General features: G+C 35.3%; 1 protein-coding gene across 1 annotated transcript in view; it reads right to left on the bottom strand.

The window, feature by feature from the left end:
- The window catches only part of CDH9 (cadherin 9), a 162,353-nt gene that overhangs the window by 45,377 nt on the left and 89,009 nt on the right, over positions 1–27,967 (bottom strand). Inside the window, exon 3 of the mRNA XM_032279050.1 lies at positions 1,520–1,814. Coding sequence (XP_032134941.1) covers positions 1,520–1,814 — 295 coding nt within the window. The remainder of the gene's footprint in view (positions 1–1,519; positions 1,815–27,967) is intronic.

Below are 27,967 nucleotides of genomic sequence, written 5' to 3'. Positions count from 1 at the left end.
TCATATTTAGATATTTTCATTATCTTAATTACACTTTTTACTTTTCTAGATGTGTCAAATCTTTCTCAGGAAGGACAAGTGAAGGTTTTTGTACTGTGAGGTTTCAAAATATCTCACAAAACAATACGTACACAAGAGAAATAATATCTTATAAAAGGCACTAACTTAAAAACAGAATTACTTTAAAATAATCATCAATAGGAAGTTGATGAATATAATTTTATATGTACATTTTCCTCACATATAAACCCATTTCAAAACCATGACAGGTGTCCAAAGTAGCCCACTGGTAAGCCTATACAAACCAATCCAGTACTTTCCATGCAACTCAGGTACTAAAAAATATAACAGGAGAAATCAACTTATGTTTTATTTTAGGGCACTGTGATTTCACAGAAGTCCTGTCTAATTTGATAAATCCCTTTGGTATTATTAGAGGGAATATCTGAAAGGGCTATTTAACTGTGTTTTCCTCAGGTGGATGAGATTTCATTTGAGGTGAGAATAAATACGTTTTTAAAAAACTCTTGGTTCTTCCTACTAAAAAGCCCACATAGTTAACATTCTACATTAAACATTCAGCAAATTTGTGGATAAGTTTGTTTCTCCTTGTATAGAAATTATTTTAGACTGAAGCATTAGTTATAAAAATGTCAAAATCATACACTTAAAACTGGTTTTGAAATAGTGTTCAACTAAATCGTATCGAAATTGGGAAATTGGTTGCAGATCTTATAAATTCACTTATATCACTTATTTTAGAAATATTTTATGATTTGAATCAGTTCTCATTCTCTCGTTAACAAATCTAGACCTTTCATATCAATAGAGTTAAATGTAGTCATACACAGATAAAACTTTTTACAAGTGGTATCTAAAATGGTGGACAGCAAGAAGTGAAACAATTATTTTTCAATTTGCATAAGCCAATGGTCAGCAGTGAAATGTGCACAAAAATAACATAAAAAGGCTTGCAATCTTGTCATGATACTACCAGATTATTTGATCTTAATTCACTTGCTTAGCCTTTCTGAATCTTTGGTTCCTAATTAACAGACAGGGATTTAAATTTCCATTTCTCATGCCTACCACATAAGTTGGCTTTATTGATCAAATGAGAAAACACTTCAATAGAACTTTGCCAAATGCAAGCATTAATTGTTATTCAAAATAATGCAAGCAAAAATGTCCAAAGCTGCTGATGCTATCTATTATTTTTTTTTTATTTCTTGCAAAAATACATTCCACTTGACTGCTCTTTGAATGCCGGTTAAGTAGAGTGGAGGGTATTGATTGAAATAACATGAATTAACTGCCGTCAGTAATCATATTTTATATAAATTACAGCAAAACAGGAGAATTAAAATACATAGAATTTAAAATAGAAGAGTTTGTTTAAACTAAATAGTAGTTACAACTATTATCTTGAAGGAGGCCACATACCATAACCACATGTAAATAATAATTACCTGAGAAAACAAACAAATAAAAAAGTTTACATGGATTAGAATATACCTACCGACTCCAGACATTTCAGGAACACTGGCAGTGTATAAGTCTTTTGTAAATTTTGGCTCATTGTCATTGATATCATGAATTTTAATGATAAATTCCGATTCCGGTTCCACCTGCCGCCCAGTTTTTCTGTCTATAGCCTTGGCACGAAGAATGTACAGAGATTTTTCTTCTCTGTCTAGTTTCTTTGCAGCATGAATGTCTCCTGTATTTTCATCTATAACAAATAGACTGCCAGCCCCATCTCCTGTTAGTATGTATTTTAAATTTCCATCTCCTTTATCTTGGTCAGTGTGAAGCTTTAGAGGTAGAAAAAAAGAGTTCTGTAAATATATACATTATCATTACATAAAACATAATTCTGGCACTATAAATATGTGTCCATATAACAGCTATGCAATGATTATCTTAATGATTATCTTGACTTTCACTGTGGGAGGAAGTTAAATATTTCTGTTCTTATATACTCAAAATTTTTAACAGTCACATTTAGACATCATAAGAGACTAGATTTAAAATAATGTGAAAATTTATATGTATCTGTCAAAACAAAGATATTTATCAGTAAAATGTTACCAAGATTTTGACCACTAGTGCATTAAAAAAAAAATTAACCTACATTTTGAGTGTAAAATATTAATTAATGTTGATTACATTTAAAATGACTAAGCTCTAAGATATGAGGTATTTCTGAATTTATTATAATGACAAGGTTAGAGTAGACACCTTAATTTTTAACTGATTTTATTCCCCTTCAGGATAGACTATCCCCTTATCTATGGGGGATACATTTCATAAGCGGATCCCTGAAACTGTGGATAGTACTGAACCCTGTATATAGTATGTTTTTTCCTATATGTACCTTCCTATAATAAAGTTTGATTTCTAAGTTAGGCACAATAAGAGATGTGCAACAGTAGCTAATGATAAAATGGAACACTTATAACCATATACTGTAATGAAAGTTATGTGAATGGTCTCTCTCCCTCTCTCAAAATATCTTATTGTTATTTACCATGGGTAATTGAAACCTCAGAAAGTAAAATCATGATTAAGGGGGAATTATGGAATTAGGTATAATATTCTTTGTAGAAACACAAGCTCTGTTTAAAAGAGACTAATCAGAGAGAGAGAGAGAGAGAGAGATTTTTAATTGCTTATTTTCTATATGACTGCAGGAGAACACTTTTTCAACCACAATGTTTTCATTTTTATAAAATGTTGCATTTTTTAGATCTTTTAGGATTCAAGTAATATAAAACTCGCAGCTTGTCCTCTGGTCATATGAACTATGTCTAAGGAAAAAATAGGGTTTTTTCATAAATTATTTTATTTCCATTAATATGTGCCCATCTACAAAAATAACTTTTTAATGTAGAAGGCTGATCATGGAATATTTAAAACAAACAGACCATGTAATCCTAGAAATTATGAATTGAAAAAAAACCTTAAAGTTTCTGCAATCCTAACATGATTCTAAAATTATAATTTTTAAAAATTAACTGAAAACAATGACTATTTATATCATAAATTATAGGTGCAGTATGATATTTTTATATATGCTTACATTATAAAATTATTAAATAAAACTAACAAATCCATCACCTCACATACTTATAATTTTGTTTTTGTAGTGAGAACATTTACAAAGAGGTGGATGGAGATGAGAGATATTGATCAAGAAATGCAAAATTTTCTTATTCAGGAGTAATAAGCTTCAGCGGTCTTTTGCTCTGCAAAGTGAGTATAATAAATGATAATAATTATATATTCAAAATTACCAGAAGAGTATATTTTAAATAAAACTGAAGTTTTAACTAGCTTATCCCTGCTACCTTGACTTACATCATACACTTTACAATTCCTGTTACATCCTGCCCTCACTTCTTTCTTCAGCATTCCATTTTCTTTGAATTATTTGACTATTAAAATTCTGTTTTTAATCATAGCTCAAATTATTAATGTTTCATATTTTGCACCTCCTTTGCAAGTTCAGCATCAAAATAATTATCATATGTAGGTAGATTTTCCATCTGTGAAATAGCTTCTCAAGACATCTTTCTTCATTTCTGTGGCTACTTCATATATTCTCCACCATCTTGTCTTCTCTGGACCACCAGAGCAATCTTCTAATCATGCTGCCTCCACTCTTGCTCTACTTCAAGCGATTTTTTATACCAAAGAGGGTGATTTTTCCACATCATAAATCTAGTCATATTACTATCTAGGTTAAAAGTCTTCAAGTCACAGCATTTAAGAACTATACACCTGAAGTCATAAAAACCAGGGTTAGTGTCATGCATATTTCCGTGTTATACTGGGCATGTTGTTTGCTTTTTTGTGTGTGTGTGTGTGTTTTTTTTTTTTTTTTTTTTTTTTTGGTTTTGGGATTTTCGCTGTTTTTTTGTTTGTTTTTAAATTTTTTTATTTTATTAAAAGAGTATATATTTTTAATATTTACTTTTATTGTTATTATAATAGCTTGAATTCCATAACCTTATTTACACATCCTGGATAATCTGGCCCTGAATTTCAGGGGCATATCTGCCTCTTTTCCCTCTTGCTATATATACATTCTATACATAACAATTATTTTGTGTTGTCTTTATGTCTCAGAAGGCCTGTTCTAGCTTTCAAACCTGATGTTTGCATCTCACCTTTTAACATCTTTCCCTTTTTTTAGTATTTTCCTTTAACTAAATTTGTCATATCTTATTTTAAAATTTCCTCCTTAGGGATGCCTTTCCTGACTCACTACATTAGGATGGATGGGCCTATTCTGGACTTACACAGCACACTTCATTCCCTAAAATGATACTCATCACATTTGATGTAATTGTTTACCGTGCCCACTCAGCTGTAAAATACATCAGGGAAAGACTGATACTCTTCTATTCAATCACTCAACATTTATTTCTTGAAGTCCACTAATACTTCCTTTTTTAACACTAACTAATCACATAAATACAATTAGAAAAATCAGATAATACATAAAATAAAACTTGCCTTTTTAATTTAGGTTACATCTTATAATTCTATGTGTCAGTGATGTTTTTAATGACTATCTTTTTGAATTGCCTTTTTCAAACCTTTTATAGTTAATATTTTTGTACTTTTATCCTTGCATTACTAGTCATTGGATTCTAAGAGGATAGAAAGAGAAATATATACTTTTGATGAAAGGAAACAAATAGCAAAAGATGAAAAATGTGGATAAGTAGAGAATGTTATGTATTAGACGCCCAATAACAGTACCTTTTAAACTTGCTATTATTTTTCAGCAGTATCTTTTTGTTTTGCCTTGATGCAGTTTTCTTTTTGTTTTGAGAAATTTGAAAAATTAAGCATGTACATACAAAACAAACTAACAATTTAAAATACATCTGTGATGGTTAGTTTTATGTGTCAGCTTGACTGGGCCGTGGGATGCAGACATATTCAGTTAAATAATATCTTGGGTGTGTTTGTATGATTTTTTAGATGAAATTAATATTTGAATCAGTAGTTTAACAAAAACAGATTGACTTTCTCAATATATGTGTGCCTCATCTAATGGTTTGAAGATAGCACACTCTCACAGAGTTTTGGAAAAATGCTTTGCTATTCTCTGCCGATAACTACTCTCTCTTTGAGAGGCAGTTACTGGTCTTCTACTGAAGACCAATTGTCTACCAATTTACTATGTAATTTGAGTGAGCGTACTGTTACCTGACTCACCAAGTCATAAAGTTGGACATACACGAGAGTTGCATCATCAAATAGAAGTTTTGTATAGGTGATATGGCCTCAGTAGGCCCTGAGGCACAAGAAAGTTGAAGAAGTAGCACAAATGTCCATAATCCCCACTCCTTCTACGCTGTCTCCTCCCTCAGACTACCTCTGTGGCCTCATAGAGAATCCCCTGTGATTGGTTTTACTAAAGAAAAGCTTTAGGTCTGTTTTACAGAGGATTCTGCAGGATATGCAGGCACCAACTGAAAGTGGACAGCTATAGCATAGAGCCCCTTTCTATAACATTTGTGAATAGAAATGATGAAGGGAAATCTTGCTAGTGGCAGAATTTAAGCAATGCTTCTGGTTGTTCCCTTTGCTTGGAAGGTGTAATGGCCACATGTACAATTGTGTACCAATTCACAGGCTATGACTAATAGTATGGTTTCATGACTAAGACCATGGGAGGAACATGATTGAACAATGGGTGACGATGAAATTTGTGGAAAAGGCATATGAATCACATTTTTGCCTATCAATATGAATAGGCACCAAATGACAACCCCAACATACTGGCAGTTTAATAATCAAGTGGACAAGATAGTCTGTTTTACGAATCCCAGTCAGCCTCTTTTCCCAGCCACCTTTTTCATCGGCCAATGAGCTTATGAACAAACTGGCTATGATGGCTGGGATGGAGTTATGCTTGGACTCGGCAACATGGACTTCCATTCACCAAGGCCAACCTCACTCCAGCCACTGCTGACAATGCTGAAGCTCTCGGGTACAGAAACCAACACTGAGCCTTGGATATGACACCATCCCCCAAATGATCAGTCAGCTACATAATGGCAGGATAATTACATTGGATAGCTCCCATTTTGGAAGAGATAATGTTTTGTCCTTAGTAAATACTAAATAGCACTTATACTGGATATAGATTTGCCTTCCCTGCAGGCATTGCTTCTGCCAAAGCTACCATATTTGTGCTTGCATAATTTGCAGAATGCTTCATAATATTCCAAATGGCATTGCTTCTGACAAAGGAGCTCATTTCACAGCCAAAAAAAAAAAAAAAAGATTCATAAATGGGCCCATACACATGGCGTTTACTGACCCTACCATGTTCCTCATCACCTTGTGGCAGCTGGTTTAATAGAATGATGGAATGCCCTATTAAAAATTTAGTTCCTTCGCCAACTAGTTGGCAATACCTTGCAAGGTTGGGAAAAGTTTCCCTAGAAGGTTGTATATGCTTTGAATTAATGCCTAATATAGGCGCTGCCTTTCCTGTAGCTGGGATTCACAGGTTTAGGAATCAAGATCTAGAAATAAGAGTGACATCACTGTTATTATCTGCAGTGACCCACTAGAAAATTTTTGCTTGCTGTTTGCACATTCTTGGGCTTTGCTGGCCTCAAGATCTTACCTCCAAAGGGAAGAAAACTTCCACTGAGAGATACATCAATAAATTTATTGAACTGGAGTAAATAATGCTGCCCAGCCATTTTGGGCTCCTTATGCATCTAAATCAACAGGCAAAGAAGAGAGTTACTGTGCTGGCTGCAGAGATTAGACTTGATTACTGAGGGGAAATGTGGCTGCTAATCCACAGTGGAGGTAAGGAAGAGTACGTCTGTCATACAGGAGTTTCCTCAGGTTATATCTTAGTGTTCCCATGCTCTGTATTTAAGGTCAATAAAAATTACAACAACCCAATCCCTGCAGGACTACTAATGATACAAATCCTTCAGGAATGAAAGTTTCAGTAACTCCACCAGATGAAACACCATGTCCTGCTGAGGTGTTTCCTGAATGTAAACAGAATATAAAATGGATCATTGAAAAAAGTAGTTATAAGTTGTTGGAGGAAGCAGCAAAGGAGAAAGGACTTACAGAGTGCCTACAGAAATTGGTTGTGAATAACACATAAACAAAGAACAACAAACTGTGGAAGGCCACAGGAGGCCTCTGAGAAGGAAGGCCTCTCCATGCCCCATGTTCTGGTGCAGGGTAACCTGGGCTCTGTTACCATAAATATTGTGCATAAGAACATAAAATCCCTTCATAGCACTATGATGTATCCAGACTTGTAGGCTCCTTGTAAAGCCCACATTCCACCAGCTGCACATAGATAACAGGCTACAGATAACCACATGTTCTTGTTTCGTGGAACTCCCAAACCACCACTGTTATCGATCTTTAGAATGTCACAACAGTTCCAGCTCACTGATTCAGTTCCAGCTCACTGATTCACTCCACCAACATGTCACCCTCTCCCCACCATCACTCCACCCCTACCCTATAGATCAAAGTAATTATAACCAATAAACAGTGTGAGAGACCAGAGCTCAGGTCCTTCACTGCCTCCAGAGTAAGAAGTGATGGTCTCCTGGTCCCACTCCTTGCACTCTTAATCTTTTTCTCAATCCTTGGTTGCCTCCAAACTAGGGGTACCCATGGGTGATATGGGTACTGGTTCCCTACAATAAATACCAGCTACAATCATATGACCAGTTAGAGAAACAAAGACATGATTGTGATTAATATTTCCTCTTTATTTTGTCATGAATGTGTGTATATATTTCAAATACCCATCTTCTTTTCATTCTCTTACCCCCTTATCATGTAACATAAGTTATATTAACTTTACCTTAAAGTATTTCATTACTATTAATTTTATCATTATAGTATGTGAGGTATGAGATACCAAGGAGGAAAGTAGGCATTACACAAAGTCTTTACCTTCTCTTTTGGGAAGGGGTCAGTGTGTTTTTGGCTGTATATAAAATAATTGTGTCATATTAGATGAATTTATGACTTTCTTACTGTTTTTCCTTCTTTTCTTCCTTCCTCCTTTTATTTTCCTTGGAGAGGGGGACTATGTATGGTTGAAGAAGATGCATATGGGTACCAAGTTGACAAGGGGTAGATTTGTGATAGTTAACTTTGTGTGTCCAGATATGGCCATAGAGTGTCCAGATATTTTGTTAAACATTATTCTGGATGTGTCTGTGAGGGTGTTTCCAGAAGAGAGGAAGGCAGAATTTGAATAGATAGACTTAGTAAAGTGGATTGTCCACCTCAGTATGGGTGAATAGTTTTCATACAATCCCTTACAGTCCTGAGTACAAAATAAAAAGCTAAGTAAGAGATAATTTTCTCCCTTTGCCTATCTGCAAGCCAACGTATCAATCCTCTCCTGCCTTTGGACACAGACTCATTCTGGAATGCACACAATATATTATCTAGCTTCTCAGAATTTTGGACTCAGGCTGAACCTATATGATAGTTCTTCTGAGTCTTCAGCTTGCCAACTGCAGCTCTTGGAACATCTTTGCCTCCATAATCTTGAGAACCAATTCCTTATAATAAAATTATATATGTGTTCTGTTTTTCTGGAGAATCCAGGCTAATAAAACATCTGAATTTAAAAGTTTTTAAAGCTGATTTGTGGAAGAAGAGGTGGAATAAGGTGGCCAAGTACAAGCCTGCAGTGATCGTTCCTCCCACGGGAACATCAAATTGAACAACTATCCCCAAAAACTCACCTTCATAAGAATGAAAAATCAGGCGAGTGATCACAGTACCTGATTTTAACATCATATTTAGAAAAGAGGCACTGAAACGGTCAGAAAAGGCCGTCTTTCCTTGGTTACACCACTCTTCTCTCATCCCCTTGCAGCAGCCACATGGTGAGGAAAGAGAATCTATGGCTTGGGAGAATGAGAATGTAGTGATTGTGAAACTTTGAATTGGAATGAACTCAATGCTGCCCTATGACAATGGAAAGCAACATGGGGTAGAGCTCAGCTGGCACCCGTGGAGAAAGCATTTAGACTAACCCTTGCCAGAGGGGAATTGCTCATTCCAGTGGTCAGAAGTCAAGTGCCAACAAGCCACCATGGGCTAAAGTGTTCTGGGGTCTAAAATAAACTTGAAAGGCAGTCTAGGCCACAAGAACTGTAATTATTAGATACGTCCTGGTGTCTTGCTGGGCTCAGAGTCAGTGGACTTAGTGGGGATGTGACCTAGTGAGACATCAACTGGGGCAGACAAAGGCATACCTGTGCCTCCCCTCTCCCAACCACCAACAGCACAACTAGCAGTTCAAGGAGAGAGCCTTTCCTCTGCTTGCAGAGAGGAGTTGGGAGGGTAAAAAGGATTTTGTCTTGCAACTCGGATACCAGCTGAGCCACAGTAGGATAGGGCAGAGTCCTGAGGCCCCCATTTTGGGCCTTAGCTACTGGATGACATTTCCAGACACACCCTGGTCAGAAGGGAACCCACTATCCTGAAGAGAAGAATCTAATTCTGGTAGGATCACCCCCTGCTGACTAAGGGGCCTCTGGGCCCTGAATAATCAGCAGTGGTAGGCAAGCAGTACTCGCTGTGGGCCTTGAGTAAGACTCAGAGCTGCACTGGCTTCAGGTGTGACCAAGCACATTCCCAGCTGTGGTGGTCACGGAGAGACAATCCTGCTTGAGGGAAGGAGAGGGACTTTGTCATGCAGCTGGTGGACCAGCTTGGCCACAGTGGGGTAAAGCACCAAAAGTAATGCTGGGGGTGCCAACTGTGGGCCTTTAATCATGAACAGCATTTCTGAGCCTGCCTGTGGCCAGAGGGAGACCCACTTCCCTGAAGAGAGAGGCCCAGGCCTGGTAGCTAACAAAAGAGCCCTTGATTCTTGAGTCAACATTGGTGGTAGCCAGGCAGTACTTAGCATGGGCTGGAGGTGGTATGGCTACAGGGAAAGACTCCTTAAGGAAAGGGGAGGGAAGGCTGAGAAGGACTTTTTCTTGTGGTTTTGTTGTCAACTTAGCGTCAGCAAAATAGAAAACCCACATAGATTCCTAAGGTTCCTGACTTCAGGCCTTGGATCCTGGATGGCATCTCTGGACAAACCTAGGACCAGGGGATTCACTATGTTGATTCTAAAGCCCTCAGAACTTGACTGAACACAGATAGTAGCCAAGCAGTGTATACTGTGGGCCTTGGGAGACATCTAGTGCAGTCCCAGTGGTGGGGGCCTCAAGGGTGCTTGTGTCACCCCTACCCCAGCTTCACGTAGCTCAGCACAGAGACAGACTCCATTTGCTTAAAGAAAAGTGGAAAAAGAAAAAAAGCAAGAGATTTTGCTTGGTAATGCAGGTAATTTTCCCAGATCTCACCTAAGACCACCAAAGCAGTACTTCTATGAGTCTGCAAGAGCCGCAGCATTATTTACTGAGCCTGGGATTCTTTTATGAAGATATGGCTGCAGGGACCAAAGACACAGATTACAACACTCATGTTCCTTCAAGTACTTGGAAGGACGAGTACAAACAAGCACAGAATGAAAAGACTACAGTAAATGCCAAACTCTTTAATGCCCAGACACTGATGAACATCTTTGAGCATTAAAACTAGTCAGGAAAACATGAACTAAATCATCTCATCAAATGAACTAAATAATGCACCAGGTACTAATTCTGTAAAGACATAGCTATGTGACCTTTCAAACAGAAGATTCACAATAGCTGTTTTTGTTAGAGTAGACAGATAACTAGACATGAGCAGGAGGGAGGGTCCCTGAGAAAAGGGAGGTCTGGAAAATCTTACATCCCAGAGACCACCTAAAACATGCATGCCAGAATGAGCAGAAAAAAGGGGAAATACCTGTGCCGAAAGAAACACCCTTTAAGATGCCTAGTAATTGCTCACTCTGTAGTAAACCTGTCAGAATATAGCTAGTTACATGCTGATGAGGAAGGGAAGAGGGCAAAATAGAAATTTCAAAGAGATACACAGGCACAATAAGTATAGATTTGACCAGTAGTCCACCTTCCTGGGGTGGCAGGAATGAGCAATGTAGCCATTGGGTAGAATTGGTTTCCAGCACTGGGCTCACACATGCACACTAATAGTCAGTGAGGATTCCATCACACTGGGATGGGAACTAGAAAGGGCCTAAAGCAGAAGGGAGAAACTAGACTAATAAAAAGGTGGAAACTTAAGACAGAAACTTCAAGAAAATATCTGGCATCAATATAACCCAATGCAGAACTCTCGGGGCTGCTGCTGGCTCATTCACTTTCAATAGCCTGCACTGCCTCATCTCTGAGTGTCCTGTCTCTCTAAATAAACTCTTTTCTCTCTACTTTTCTTCGGTAAACTCTCTATTGTTGGGTAAATGGTTTCTTTGTCAGATTCTTTCCCTCAAGTAAGTCTAAGAACCGAGGATTCTGCACTTCCAATAACATATTAAGGAAACTCAAGAAAATTCAAGAAAACACAGAGAAAGAATTCAGAATTCTGTCAGATAAATTTAACAAAAAAGTTAAAATAACAAAAAAGAACCAAGCCGAAATTCTGGAGTTGAAAAAATACACACTGAAGAGTGCATTGGAGTATATTAAAAGCAGGACTGGTCAAACAGAAGAAACAGCTCACTTGAAGACAGGCTATGTGAAAATACACAATCAGAATAGACACCCCCAAAAAAGAGAGAGAATAAAAATGAATAAAGTATGCCTACAAAATCTACAAAACTGCCCCAAAAGAGAAAATATAAGGGTTATTGATCTCAAAAGAGAAAATCTAAGAGGAGAGAGAAAGAGATGGGAGTAGAAAGTTTATTCAAAGAGATACTAACAGAGAACTTCCAAAACCTAGAGAAAAATATTAATATTCAAGGGCAAGAAGTTTATAGAACAGGAGTAAGCACATTGAACCCCAGTAAGACTAACAAGACATTTACAAATCAAACTTCCAAAAGTCAAGGACACATAAAGAAAGCATCCTAAAAACAATAAGAGAAAATAAACAAACAACATGCAAAGGAGCTTAAATACATCTGGCAACAGATTTTTCAGTGGAAAACTTACAAGACAGGAGAAAGTGACACGACATATTTAAAGTGCTAAAAGAAAAAAAAAAAAATCACTTGTATCCAGTAGACATAGCCTTCGGAATTGAAGGTGAAATAAAGACTTAAGTAGACAAACAAAGCCAAGAGACTTCAACACCAGACTTGTTCTACAAGAAATGTTAAAGGGAGTTCTTTAATGTGAAGGAAAAATATGTTATTGAGCAATAAAAAATCATCTGAAGGTACAAAACTCACTAGTAAGTACCCAGAAAGACACAGAATATTATAACATATTATGACACTGTAATTGTTGTGTATAAACTACTCATATCTGGAGTAGAAAGATAAAAAGAACCAATTAAAAATAACTACAACAACTTTTTAAGACATAGAGGCTATAATAAGGCATAAACAGAAAAATAAAAAGTTAAAAAGCAAGTAAAGTTAAATGTAAATTAAAGTTAAAATCTAGAGTTAAAATGTAGTTTTTATTCATTTTCTCTTTGCGTGCTTGTTTGTTTGTTTATTCAATTAGTATTGAGTGGATAATAGGGTTAAAAAAAAACAAAGGAAGGAAGAGGACAAAGCAACCAGAAAAAAAAAAAAATAGCAGTAATAAATCCCTGCTTCTCAGTAATAACAATAGATGTAAATGGTTTAAATGCTCTTATCTAAAGGCATAGAGTAGTTACATGAATTAAAATAAGCAAGACCCAATAATCTTGCTTAATGGATAAACAAAAAAGAAAGACAAAGCAATCTATTGTGTACAAGAAACACTGCAGCTATAAAGACACACACTAACTGAAAATAAAGGGATGAAAAAACATATTCTATGCCAGTCTAAACAACAACTAAAAGCGGGAGTAGCTATACTTAGACAAAATAGGTATCAAGACAGTAATATAAGAAGGGACAAAGAAAGTCATTACTTTATTATGATAATAAAGGATTCAATTTAGCAAGAAGATATAACAATTGTAAATATATATATACTCCACAATAGCACCTATATATACAAAGCAAACATTATCAGAGCTAAAGAGAAAAACAGATCTTAATACAATAATAGTTAGAGACTTCAACACACCACTTTCAGCATTGGAAAGATCATCTAGACAAAACATCAACAAAGAAACATTGGAACTTAGTCTGTACTGTAAACCAAATGGACATAATCAGTATTTACAGAAGATTTTATATAATGACTACAGAACAGACATTCTTATCAATCATTTTCAAGGATAGATTATATGTTAGGCCACAAAACATGTTTTAAACATCTAAACAATTGAAATAATATCAAGTATCTTCTCTGATCACAATGGAATAAAACTAGAAATCAAACACATGAGGAATTTTAGAAACTAAACACCACATGGAAATTAATTAATATGCTCCTGAATGATAAGTAAATCAATGAATAAATTAACAATAAAATTAGAAAACTTCTTGAAACTTACTAAAACCTACAGAATACAGTAAAAGCAATAGTAAGAGGAATGTTTGTAGCAATAAGCACCTACATCAAAAAAGTAGAAACACTTCAAATAAACAACCTAATAATAATCTTAAGACACTTAAAAAGCAAGAGTAAATTAACCCCAAAGTTAGTAAAATAAATAGTAAAAATCAGAACAGAAATAAATGAAATTAAAACAAGAAAAACAATGTAGAAGATCAATGAAACAGAAACATGGTTTATTAGAAAGTTTACCAAAATCAGCTATCATTTATCCAGGTTAAATAACAAAGAACAGAAGTAAATAAATAAAATAAGTAAAATCAAGATATAAAATGAGATATTACAACTAAGACCAGAGAAATTCAAAGGATCATTACAGGCTTCTATGAAAAACTATATGTCAATAAATTGGAAAAACTAGAAGAAATGAATAAATTCCCAGACACATTCAATCTAGCAAGATTGGACCATGAAGAAATCCAAAACCTGAACAGGTGAATCACAATGAATGAGACTTAGGTTGTAATAAAAAAAAAAGTGTTCCAACAAAGAAAAGCCCAGGACCAATGACTTCACTGCTGAATTTCACCGATTTAAAAATAATAAAAAATTATAGTCAAGCTATTTCAAAAAGTAAAGAAGGAGGAAATACTTCTAAACTCATTCTGTGAGGCCAGTATTACCTTGATACCATAGTCAGGCAAAAATATAGCAAAGAAAAATGAAAAGTGCAGGCCAACATCCTTGATAAATACTGATGCAAAATCCTCAACAAAAGAAAAAAGAAAGAAACAAAGAGAACTCATTCACTTCTTGGAGAATAGCACCAAGCCATTAGTGAGGGGCCGGCACTCTTGATTCAAACACCTCCCACCCAGGCTCCACCTCCAACCATGGGGATCACATTTCAACATGAGACTTGATATAGCCAAACAAACTATATCCAAGCCATCCTAGACCCACAAATTTGATTTCTTAGATGAGATGAACCAATTCATTAAATGCCATCATCTACCACCCTGACACTGAGAGAATTAGTCTAACTAGGTTGATACAGAAAATGAATTAACAATTAATGTCCTAAGAAACAGAAAACATCCAGCCCAGATAACTGTACTGGCGAATTCCATCCAACATTGAAGAAAGAATTGCTACCAAGTCTCTAAACTCTGATTCAGAAAGTAGAAGCAGAGGAACACGTTTTAACTCTAGACCAGAATTATCCTAATACAAAAATAAAACAAAGATACTGGAAAACACACACACACACACACACACACACACACACACACACACACACACATGCAGACCAGTGTTTCTCTTGAACATGAATGTAAAAATTCTCAAAAAAAATTTGAATATAATCCAACAGTGTATACAGATAATTATAACATGACCAAGTGGGGGTTATTCTAGGTATATAAGACTAATTTAACACTCAGAAGTGAATTAGATAATTTGTCTTATCAAGAGGCAAAAAAATAAATAAATAAAGTCATATGATCATACAAATAGATGGAGAAAAAGTCCTCAACAGTTTCCAAAACATTTTCATTATAAAAAGCTAGTAACAGCAAGTTAAGAATAAAGGAGGATATTTTCTAAATGATGACAAAGGGCATCTACAAAAAAATCGTACAGCCAATGTACCTAATGCTGAAAATCTAGATGCTTTACCCCTATCATCAGGGACAAGGTAGGAATGTACCCTCTTACTCACTCTTATTGAACATATTACTAGACATCCTACCTAATACAGTAACACAAGAAAGGAAAATCATAGGTGCACAGATTGTGAAGGAAGAAATAAAACTGCCTTTGTACACATACAATGTGATTGTTTCTGTACAAAATCTCAGAATCCAAAACAATGAACTTCTGGATTGAATCAGGGAAATGCAAATTAAACCCACAATGAGATACCACCTTACTTCTGCAAGAATGGCCACAGCTAAAAAGTAAAAAAAAAAAAAAAAAATAGTAGATGTTCATGCAAATGTGGTGAAAAGAGAATACTTTTGCACTGCTGGAGGCAATGTAAACCAGTACAACCACTATGAAAAACAGTATGAAGATTTCATAAAGAACTAGAAGTAGAACTACCATTGGATCCAGCAATCCCACTACTGGGTGTCTAGCCAATGAAAAACGAGTCATTAGATGAAAAAGACACATGCACATGCATGTTTATAGCAGCATCATTTGCAATTGCAAAACTATGGAACCAACCTAAGTACCTATCAACAAACAGGTGGAAAAAGAAAATGTGGCATATATATACCATGGAATACTACTCAGCCATAAAAAGGAACAAAATAAATGTCTTTCACAGCCACTTGGATACAGCTCGAGGCCATTATGGAAAGGACAAATAATGGGCTGGAAAATCAAATATCATATATTCTCACTTATAAGTGGGAGCTAAGCTATAAGGATGCAAAGACATAAGAATGATATAACGGACTTTGGTGATTTGATGGGGACAGGTGTAGGGTGGTGAGAGAAAAAAACTCTACATATTAGGTACAGTGTACACTGCGAGGGTGATGTGTATGCCAAAATCTCAGAAATCACCACTAAAGAACTCAGGCATGTAGCCAAGACCACCTGTGCCCCCATGCTACTGAAATAAAAATTTTAAAAATACACAAAATTCAGTCACTTTCTATAGCAATAACCACTTGGGATTGTAATTAAAGAGACAAGATTGTCTATATTAATGCCAAAAAAGTGAAATATTTAGGTATAAATTTGACAATATATGTACAAGTATAAAATCCCTGTTGAAAGAAACCAAAAAACTAAATAAATGGAAACTGAACAAATATTCCATGTTGCTGAATAGGACCACTCAATATTTTAAAGAGTCAGTTCTTTCCAACTTGGTCTGTGGATTCAATGCAATTCCAGTCAAAGTTGAAGCAAAGGTAACTACATCAAATGTTTACATAAAAAGTCAAAAAAAAATTCAGATTAGCCAACAAAATATGGAGAAAATGAAAGTTCTATAACTGACATTACTCAAAGACTTACTATAAAAATACAGTTATCAAGGCAGGGTAGTATTGATGAATAAACAAATAGATCAATGAAACAGAATAGCAATCCCAGAAATACACTCAAACAAATATAGTCAACTGATCTCTCACAAACAAGAAAAGACAGTCTTTTTAACAAATTATTCTGGGCAACTGGGCATCTGCATTGAACAAATAAATACAGATATAGCCCTTACAGCCTTCACACACACACACAACACTCAAAATGTGCTTTTAAATCATAGACTTAAATTTAAATGCAAAGGTACAAACTTTTAGGCAATAACATAGGAGAAACTATATCACTTGGGTATGAAAGGTCTTTTTTAGATACAGCACCAAAAGAACATTCCACGAATGAAAAATCGATAAATCGAACTTCATTAAAGTTAAAACCATCTACTTAGTGAAAGATAATGGTAGGGTAATGTAAAGAAAAGCCACATACTGAAAAATAAAATGTTAGCCAAACACACATCTGGCAAAGGACTTCCATCCAAAACATACAAGAAACTCTTAAGAAAATAAATAGCCCAATTAGAAAATGGCTAAAGATCTGAATAGACACCTCACAGAAGAAGACACACACATGGCAAATAAGCATATGAAAACGTGCAACATCATATTTCATTTGTGAATGGCAAACTAAAACAATGAGACAGCGTTACACTCCTATCAGAATGCCTAAAATCCAAAGCACTGACAACACTAAATGCTGGTGAGAATCTGGAGCAATGGGAATTCAATCATTACTGGTAAAACGCTTTAAGAAAATACTAAAGTCACTTTGGTGGAGAATTTGTGAGTTTCCTACAATGCTAAACAGTCACAGCATATGATTTAGCAATTATATTACCTGATTGTAAAACCTGTTGCTTGAATGTGTATAGCAACATTATTAATAATTTGAATCAAGCAAGAGATCCCTTGATAGTTGAAGTAGAAAACAAATCATAGTACATCCCTATAATGGAATATTATTCAGCAATAAAAAATGATCTGTCAATGCACAAAAGGACATAGAAGAACATTACATTCATGTTGCTAAGAGAAGGAAACTGGTTTGAAAAAGATATATACCCTAGGATTCCAATTATATGGCATCTGGGAAAGGCAAAATTATAGAGCAAGTACACTGTCCAGTGATTGCCAGGGCCTCAGGAAGAGTTAGGGAGAGATCAATAGATGAGACACAGGGGATTTTTTTTAAGGCAGTGAAACTAGTCTGTATAATACCAAAATGGTGAATGCAAGACATTTCCCATTTATGAAGACCCACCGAACTGCACAACACACACAAAATTGAACCCTTGTGTAAACTATGCACTTTAGTTAATAATAACATAATAATATTGGTACATCATTGCAAGAAATGTACCATGATAATGCAAGATATTTACAATATAAAAATTTCTACTGGGGGCAAGGTGTAGAGGGAAGATATAGAAACTCTTTGTAAGTCCTGCTTCATTTTTCTGTCAACCTAAAACTTATCTAAAAATATAAATCTACTCATTAAAAAAAAAAAAAAAAACAAAGTAACAAAAATCATGTAAACAAAAGTGAAAAAGCCATAGGCTGGAATAAAATATTTAGAAAGTATATATTTTAGAAGAACTCATATCTATTATATAGATTTACATATATATTATAAATCAATAAGCAGAAGACAAATGATTGAATCAATGGAAATAGGTAAAAGAAAAACAGGCATTTCACAAAATTAGATGCTTGCACAGTCAAAAAACATAAAATCTTGCTCAATAGTATTATACTTTAGTAAAATGTAGGTGATGTAGGTGAAAATCTCAGGGTAGGATACTGTATATATTATAGAAAGGCTAAAGTTAACTAAAATTTTCAAAATTGGGTGTGCAAAAGACTAATTTGAAGTACAATTTATTTTGCATTTCTAACAAACTCTTTGACAATTCTAAATAAAATTAATTATACACCTAACCTAAGACAGAGAAGTGCATTCTTTGGCATTTGCACATATATGTCAATGCTATTTTCAAATAAATGTATAAAATTGTTCATTTAAGTTTTATTTGTAATAGCTTAATAACTAACAGGAGAACTGATCAACAAATTGGGGTATATTCATGCAACAGCATACTACTCAGCAATTAAAAAATAAAACACTGATGCCTTCAGCAACTTATATGTTCTGAAATACATTATATTGACTACAAAAGCCAAATGTATAAATGTGCATTCTGTATGATTCCAATTATATAAAGTTCAAGAACAGAGAAATATATTTATGATGATTTGAGTAACAATATATTCATTGAATGTCTATGTGTGCATACTAAAAGTAAAACAAATATAATTTTAATCAAGAAGGGATTAATGAAGGAGTTCATTAAATATAAAAATTCAGATCATACTAGTTTTCCTTGACTATAGCAGTGACTACAGCAAATAAAATGAAGAAAAATAGTAACAACAACAATTTAAAACATTGTGTGAAATTTCAATACATTTGTAAGATTGATATCAAGAAAATGTTATTATATCTTCCGGATGTGACATAAATAATTTAAACAGAGGGAGTATTTCACTAAGTTAATGGAAGGAAATGCTTAGTATTATAAGTACATCGATTCCTCCAAAATAAATTTCTTAAATAAAGTGTAATGATTATTTTCAAACTTAATCTATTCTAAATTTCAGTTGGAATATGAAGGCATTAGCTGTAATGTGAAAAATGTCAAAAATTAAAGCAAAAAAATTGAACTGGTGAAATATTTGTAATATACATATCAACTAGAATTGTTAATATAAAATGAGCTCTTACACTTAAATATAAAAATAAACACTAATTGAGAACTGGATTCAGAAGGTAATCAATGTTTCACAAAAGAAATTATAAATAACAAATAAAAAAAATATTTATTTTAACTCGTTATCAAAAGTTTAGAGAAATATATATATATATATGTATAAAATCTCAAATTTACAGTGACAAAAGAATCATTATAGATATTAGAAAGCAAAAATAGAAATATTAACTCCTAATTAATGTGTGTATTTGTTCAAAAAATGCAGCAAGCAAATGATGATTTCCTATAAATTATAAGTGCATACTTTTTGGCACAATTTTTCCAAGGCAGTTTTTTTCTACTTAGAAAATAAAAAAAAAAGAAAAAACACGTACCTCTAATTATATCTATGAAGATGTTTGTCATAATTCATCTTTTATTAAAATAAAAATAATATACCATAGAGAATTGTTTAGGCATGCATGCATGACTTTTTTCCCTATCATTCAGTAGAAAAAATAAAAGTAAAATGAATCTATAAAAAGCATACATGGCCAGGCATGGTGGCCCACCCGGTAATCCTAGCACTTTAGGAGGCTGAGGTGACCGGATCACTTGAGGCCAGGAGTTCAAGACCAGCCTAGCCGAATGGCAAAACCCTGACTCTACTGTTAATAAAAATGTGACAAATTATCCAGGTGTGGTGGCATGTGCCTGTAATCCCAGCTACTCAGGAAACTGAGGCAGGAGAATAGTTTGAGCCCAGGAGGCAGAGGTTGCAGAGAGCCAAGATCGCACAACTGTACTCTAGCCTGTGCAACAAAGCAAGACTCAGTCTCAAAAAAAAGATGATTTTTTTTTTGTTATTGTTGTTGACAAATTACCTAGTAAAAAATGAGAGTATACATAGGATGAATGGCATAATTCCTAGAACGTGATATAATGTATTTTTTTCTAAAAGGTGAAGAAATACACCGGTAAAAGACTTGGAACATTTTCAGAGCCTTTTAATTTGCTTCACTTTCCCTGAAAATACTCCCAGGATCTTGTAGTAATAGTTAAAAAGGAGTTATCTATTTAAAATAATGGAAAATTGATTAAAAGTGCACATTATTTAAAAAACTAGATATATGAAGAAAATATTGGGCCAGAAGATTCACAATTGTTAAGCTGTCATTAGAATATCCTACCAAAAGCTTATAAAAGTGAGGACATTTGATATGCGGTTTTCAGAAACTGGTCCAAGCAGAACTGCCTCTTTTATTAAGGAAATATCCAATAACACCCTAGTAGATATGCAGGAATAATTGATATTTCAGTGACAAAAACAAATCTTCTGTTCAGACACTAACGGGGCAGAGCCACTGTCTACATATATGTTAAGTCCTGAGAGATCTGAAATAAGACATACAACATAGTACAGTGGAATTGATTTTGAAAAACGAGATACAATTACACTGGTAAGAACAATTACCCTGAAAATATTACTGTAGGAAGTTAATTTGTATTAAAAAACCAAGGGTACCTTGCTTGCTTAGTAAAACGAATTCAGAAACATTGGAAAGAGGCAATTATCTCTACCTTCCTGAAAATAAACTTATCCAGGCTGAAGCTGATGTAATAGACATGGTTTTCACAGAACTCAAATTGTGCTTAGCATGGGGTATGGGTTTAATAATCGTTGAATGAGAAAATGAATGAATGTCTTCCACCAACTCACATATACATACCTTCTTATACTAGTCACTTTCAGATGGCTTCAAACAACTCAGGGTTGCTCAGTTTTAAATCAGAATGAATGCATCATTGGATTGTCAGAGAGCCACTCTTGCTAGATATAAACAATGATGAATAATCAGCCCACCTGATTCTGGGAACACATTACTGTTCCAAGAGATGAATGCAAATTGGTTTTGATGCTTCCTATATAGGCGTACATTTGTTATGTCATCAAGGGTCATTTACTCAGCTGGAGGTAATTTTTCCGTAGGCGAGAACTTCCAGACTCTTTGAAACCATGAGGAAGCATCTGGTTGTTTTCTATGCCCCTTTGGGATGACAGCACTGTGGTGGTCACACCTCAGGAAATCTGTGTCCCTGTCATCCCATACAGATTTTTCCACTCAACTGCTCCCTGTCATTGTGACACAGAAAATATGAGCCAGGCTGTTTCCTATCATAGTTAGGGGTGGAAAGCAGAGTATGCTGCTCTTGTCCTTTCTAAACCCTAAAGTTTTCTAGGAGTTCAGTATTCTGAAGGCAAGTCCTAAAACAAAAGTTAATGGAAAAGCCCCTGCAACAGAAACTGTTAACAATATCTCCAACTCGTGACAGAGCACGTTATGTTGTATGTTTTGGTTGTGATCAGCAGATACGGGGAAAAGAGAAATAGCTCTAAATGACTAGATATTCCATGGATAATTTTGCTGTCCTACACTTGCTGTATTGTCTTGCTTATAACAGTACAGAAAGCTGGGAAATTTATAAAGAGTAGGAATGTATTTCTTACAGTTAAGGAGGCTGGGAAGTCCAAGGTGCAAGGGACACGTCTGGAGTGCCTTCTTGCCAGTGGGAACTCTCTGCAGAGTACCTAGTAGCACAGGGAATCCTGTGGCAAGGGGGCTATGAATGAAGTACTAGTTAGCTCAGGTCTCTTTCCTTTTTTCAATTGTACTTTAAGTTCTAGGGTACATGTGCAGATTTTGCAGGATTGTTGCATAGATACACACATGCCATGGTGTTTTGCTACCTCCATCCCCCCATCACATAGATCAGGCATGTCTCACAGTGTTATCCCTCTCCAACCTTCCCACCCCCCTCTATCCCTCCCCTATCCCCTGCCCCCTAACAGACCCCAGTGTGTGACATTCCCCTCCCTGTACCCATGTGTTCTCACTGTTCAACATCTAACTATGAGTGAGAACATGCAGTGTTTGGTTTTCTGTTCTTGTGTCAGTTTGCTGAGAATGAATGATGGTTCCCATATTCATCTATGTCCCTACAAAGGACATGAACTCATCCTTTTTATGGCTGCATATTATTCCATGGTATATATGGGCCACATTTTCTTTGTCCAGTCCATCATCAATGGGCATTTGGGTTGGCTCCAGGTATTTGCTATTGTAAACACTGCTGCAATGAACATAATTCAATTACCTCCCACTGGGTCCCTCCCACAACAAGTGGAGATTATGGGAACTACAATTCAAGATGAGATTTTGGTGGGAGCACAGCCAAACCATATCAACCTCTTAATCCGTAAATGGGTTAATCCATTTATGAGGGCACAGCCCTCATGATTTAATCCCCTCTAAATGTCCCACTTCTCAATAATGCCACAGTGAGGTTAAGTTTCAACATCAGTTCTTAAGGGGGCATTTAAACCACAGTACTTGCATACAACAGTTACCTTAAACATAGATAAATCTATGCTTACTCCCAGGAGGCACAAAAGTTTGGTACTGACATTTGGCCAAGACAGAATGAGATAAGCAAGCAGCTGATTCATAATATGCTGTTTAAAGTTCTAAACTCCCAGGGTGACATGCTGAGTCATTTTGTTTATTCTATTCACGATCCTGTAGATAGATGGCTTATGTCCGGTTTAACCAGCTACATAGACTCACTTGGTTATATAACCTCAGAAACATAAATGATCTCTTCGGGAACTTTTGCTAAAGCTACTCGAAAACCAAATACTTTGCAAATATCTTGATGTTTCAAAATCTCACCTAGATTTTGACTTTTTGTTTCTGTTTGGTTTTTTGTCGTAATGCAAAGGTTGTGTCCCTTATATCTAGAAGTCCCTGCTGACATTGAAGGTTATGGATAGTAATGAAGAAATACAATTTTAAAGGTCACATTAATTAATTATCCTGTTACAAGGGACAAAACCAAATAATCAGAGTTCTATGGGATGGAGGGACGTTGCCTTCCTGCCAATACTAGCATCAGATTTTACCCCGATACTTTAAGCAAAGCAAAGCAAACAAAAACCAAAAATGCAGACACAAAAACCTTAATCTTTCAAGTCTCCTTAGAGATACCTCATACCCCAACCACACATCACTGGGGAAAATAGCTAACTCAGGCGTTTCATGAGGCTCCGTAGGACGAGGTGGCCTGGTGAAAAGACAATATGTCAGGATTATACTACTCAAATATTTCAAAGGGCTAAGACTGTTTTCAGGCAGATACTGGAGGCTGTAACCTGAATAAATGGATGCAAAATCTATAGCACATGTTGTTGGAAATTAACTAAGATATGGAAGTGGGAAGGTGATGGCAGGAAGATAACAGATTGCTGCATGATATACAAGTATACTTTCTAAAGCATTTGCCTCCAAGAGACAATTAAATCCCATTCAAGTGACAATTAAGTAATGCTAATTACATCAATGTTATTTAAAGTTTACGTGAGATAAAATTTGCAGCCTTAGCTCAGTTTCTATTACATAACAAACATTCAATAAACTAGTGTGTAATTAAAACTGTTCTTTGGTTATGTTTAAAGTCTGCCTATGAAATTTAATTATTACATTTCTAATTATTCTAATTCACAATTGCATTCCCTCATTCTTATTGCATTCCCTCATTCTTATTGCATCATATCTACAGATTTTCCTGTTACTTTTGCTTTGCTCATGATTATTTTTAGTACATATTATGGTACATTTTTTTCCTTATTCACTAATTCATGTTTTGGATTTGATTTTTCCTCTGTGAATGCTTCTCTTTACTTCCTCCAACATAATCACATTTTTAATTTCCTTAGATTCCTGCTATACCTCCCTGATTTTCAATTTCCTACCTTTATTGTTTTTAATTTATACCTCTCTTTTATTTTATTTTTATCCTTGACTCTTTCCTACAGAGACAGTTCTATTTTGAGGAAAATCAAATGGCTTTCCAAAATATCTTATCTCTAAAAAGGATAACTTGGCTAGGCACAATCTCATGCCTCTAATCCCAGCACTTTGGGAGGCTGAGGCAAAAGGATTGCTTGAGCCCAGGAGTTTGAGACCAGCCTGGAAGGTATAGAAGACCCCATCTCCCCCCAGATTTTTAAAACATTAGCTGGGCATAATGGAACACCCCTGTAGTTACAGCTTCTCAGGAGGCTGAGGCAGGAGGATGGTTGGAGCCCAGGAAGTCAAGACTGCAGTCAGCTATGATCTTGGGACTGCACTCCAGCCTGACAGACTGAGACACTGTCTCACAAAATAAATAAATGAACAAAACAAAATAAAAATATAATTTATTATTCTTTTGTCCTTCAAAATTATTGCATACTTGCACATTCAAGTATATCAGTAGTTTTAAAACATGATTTCTCTGTTTTTTCCTTTTCTTATATTTCCAAAAATATAAATTTCAGCTTCATTTCCAACACTGACAGGAAGGTACTCTTGTGTAATTTTACTTTCTCTTCTTCTTTTTTTTTTTTTTTTTTTTTAGATAGAATTTTGCTCCGTTGCCAGGCTGGAGTGCAGCGGCACAATCTAAGCTCACTGCAGCCTCCCCCTTTCAGGTTCAAGCGATTCTCCTGTCTCAGTCTCCCGAGTAGCTGGGACTACAGGCATGTGCCACCAAGCTCAGATAATTTTGGTATTTTTAATAGAGCAGGGGTTTCACCATGTTGGCCAGGATGGTCTCAATCTCTTGACCTCGTGATCCACCAGCCCCAGTCATAGCTCCTGGCCTGTCTCCTTAAGTTATACTGTTTAATATTAAAACAAAGTTATACTATAATAAAACTAAAATTATAATAATAATAAAACTTTAAACTTTGGTATACACTATTAGTAGAACTCTGAGTAAAACTCTATCTTCCAAGGTTTGATGTCCTCTTAAAACACTTCTCCTGTTTGTACTCTAGTGTGTTTTAGAGTTACCATCTAATGTTTTATACAAAGAATTTTAGAAATAAAAGTCTGTTTGTTTTTAATTTTTCCTTTTTTTTTTTTAGCTAACATGGGGAGAAATTGTATAACTCTACAATTTCCCTCTTAAACCAGAATTACCATTCTGTTATTTATATTTCCTTGCTTTTTTTTCTCACCTGAACCAATTGCATGGCTAAGATCCAATGGCTACTGAGGACTTAACAGTCAAATGTACTTTTCAATATGTTCTTACAAACTTTAAATTTTTAACATTTTTATTAAAATAATGCATATCAATTATTGCATGCATCTCAATAAGAAAATTTTTTTAAAGGCTAATATTCATTTAAATAAATAACTTATTAGAAAGTTAAAAGGTTTCTTTATTGTTATACATCCAACTATTTCTTTTTGCTTCTTAATTGCTTTATGTTTATGAATATGTTGTAATGTTGCTGATAAATTGGAATAATTATTGTATTTAGTTCCAATTTTTATGTCACTATTTTAAAATTAGCATTTAGACTTGCCCCTCAAATAGCTTAAAAATCAATTACCTAATCAAATTTTCAAGTTCACAATAAAAGAAATGCATGTGGTCATACAGCATTTTCTTATATTATTGATTATTTTAATTTTGTAGAGGTAATACTCTGCTGAGGAATAGTTTAGATCAAAAACTCTCAATTAAAAAGTGTCAGTGATAATAGTGGAAACCTGGCAAGAGAAAGAACTAAGTCAAATGAAGAATATGAAATATTTATGGCTTATGGTAATGAGCAAGCAGCTAATCAGCAGACTTGCTATCCATTCTTTTCCGTCACTGGGAAACATGCTTCAGAAAGCAAGAATGTAGGTGACTTTGGTATAATCTCCTTGCAAGTGTATTATTTAACAAACTAAGAGCAAACTATGATGAGAATCTTGAGCCATGTAATTCTTTAACAGGAACTCCATGGTTTAGGATTGCTATTTTAAATTTCCTAGACACTATGAGTAATGGGATATGGCTTTCTGTATGTTACGTAAGCCACATAATTATCTGAGTGAAAAATTGAGATGCCTGATAACTTGAAAGTTTCTAGCTGTGTGAAAGAGATAATCACACCTCTCTCTTAGAAGCTTTATATGTTGAGCTGGGCTAGAGCGAATTCTCAATGCAGGAAGGAAGATCTGGTGACTTACGTTGAACATCCCAGACTCCTTCCTGATTCTTCTGTACTTCTTGACTGTTCGTATTCTTGAGTTTCATAGCAAAGTTTGATTTGTAAACACATTTTAGCTCAGGTTTATGCTGCTGAAACACACTAATTATCATATCTAATGTACTCTTTTAGAAGACAAAAAAGGAGAGGATATGTATGATGATGATTTAATGCAAAGAAGTGAGGCTACCTATATCTGCCATTAAGTGGCAAAAGCTTTGAAGCAGATGATGAAATGTCTCACCAACTGAATTTAAAGGTAATAGTTTTAAAGCTATATAAACAGGTTAAGGGAATTGAACACTAAAGAAAGTAATGAAAAAAAAAGCAGCAAAAGTCTTATTCTCTGGCAGTTATTAATGTCGCTGTTACAAGCCTGACTTTTCAAAGGGCAGCAGGCCTTATGATTCTGTGGCTACTTGGAAAGATATCCATTTATTCACATAGTAACAGAAGAACAGAAATTGCCTGAAAAATCTGAATAGGTAGCTGTAGGTCAAAAACAAATGACTTCTGAATCCTGAGCTTATTCTATTGAACAGTGAGAAAACTATAGATAAATACCATCAGGAGTCAGGCAAACCCTCACTGGTATACATTCTTAAAATTAACAGTGGTGAGAAGGTATCAGGGATGAACTCTTGAATGCAGTGTGCTAAAGATATTTTTCAGTGGCTGTGTAACTTTTACCTGATACATGACTCTGATGGATATTATTATGTATGAAGACAACCTGCTGACTTTACCTTTTTCACAGGGGTATTTGACTATATCTGCCATTCAACCAGATTTAATGCCAGTCTTTGAACTGTCCTAGTTCCCTTTGGTGGAAAACATTAAGCAATATAGAATTCAGGGAATTAAGCAATATATCACTCTTAAGCTTAAGGAAATGATCACGCGGAGCAAGTTGTTTTCACTAATTCCCTTTTAGACAATCTTTCATGGCTGGTAAGCACAATTTCTATTCCTATAAAGAAATATAAATGTGAATGAGGCCCTGAAAGAAGTAACTACTAAAACTGTTACAGAGGGTGGTGGCTCAGGCCATCTCCCCAGGCTCTACAGTCCAACTGTTCACTGCCATTAGATACAGACTGCAGTTTTGATAGAACTCAATCGTGGCTATTAGCACAGACCTCTTGAGTTTTTGATCCCAAAAGTTGCCTAAGGAAGCTCTATGTGTAACTTATTTGAACGCAAATTGATAATACTAATCAATAACACTTTCATCATGAAAGCACATGAACCAGAAAATGGACCCTGCTATGGCTAATGACAGAGAAGCATTGAAATAAGGAAAGAGCAGCACCGTGAAGCTCTATTGTGAAGAAATGCTGTTTTAGAGAGCATGGCATGAGGGAGAAGTTCAGATGAGCACCGCACTTATGAACATCTATGAGCAAGGTGTTTTATTGGCCAAAACCTGAAGGTAGAATCTTCCAAGAATCTCTAGCCTCCATCACTGTGTGGCACAAACCTTTTAATTTCCTCCTGGCCAAGACACAGTAGGCTGCCTCATTCACTCAT

This window comes from Sapajus apella, unplaced genomic scaffold (assembly GCF_009761245.1).
Source record: "Sapajus apella isolate SASKATOON/1434 unplaced genomic scaffold, GSC_monkey_1.0 scaffold11, whole genome shotgun sequence".
NCBI classification, from domain to species: Eukaryota; Metazoa; Chordata; class Mammalia; order Primates; family Cebidae; genus Sapajus; species Sapajus apella.
This window is presented reverse-complemented; position numbering and strand designations above follow the sequence as displayed.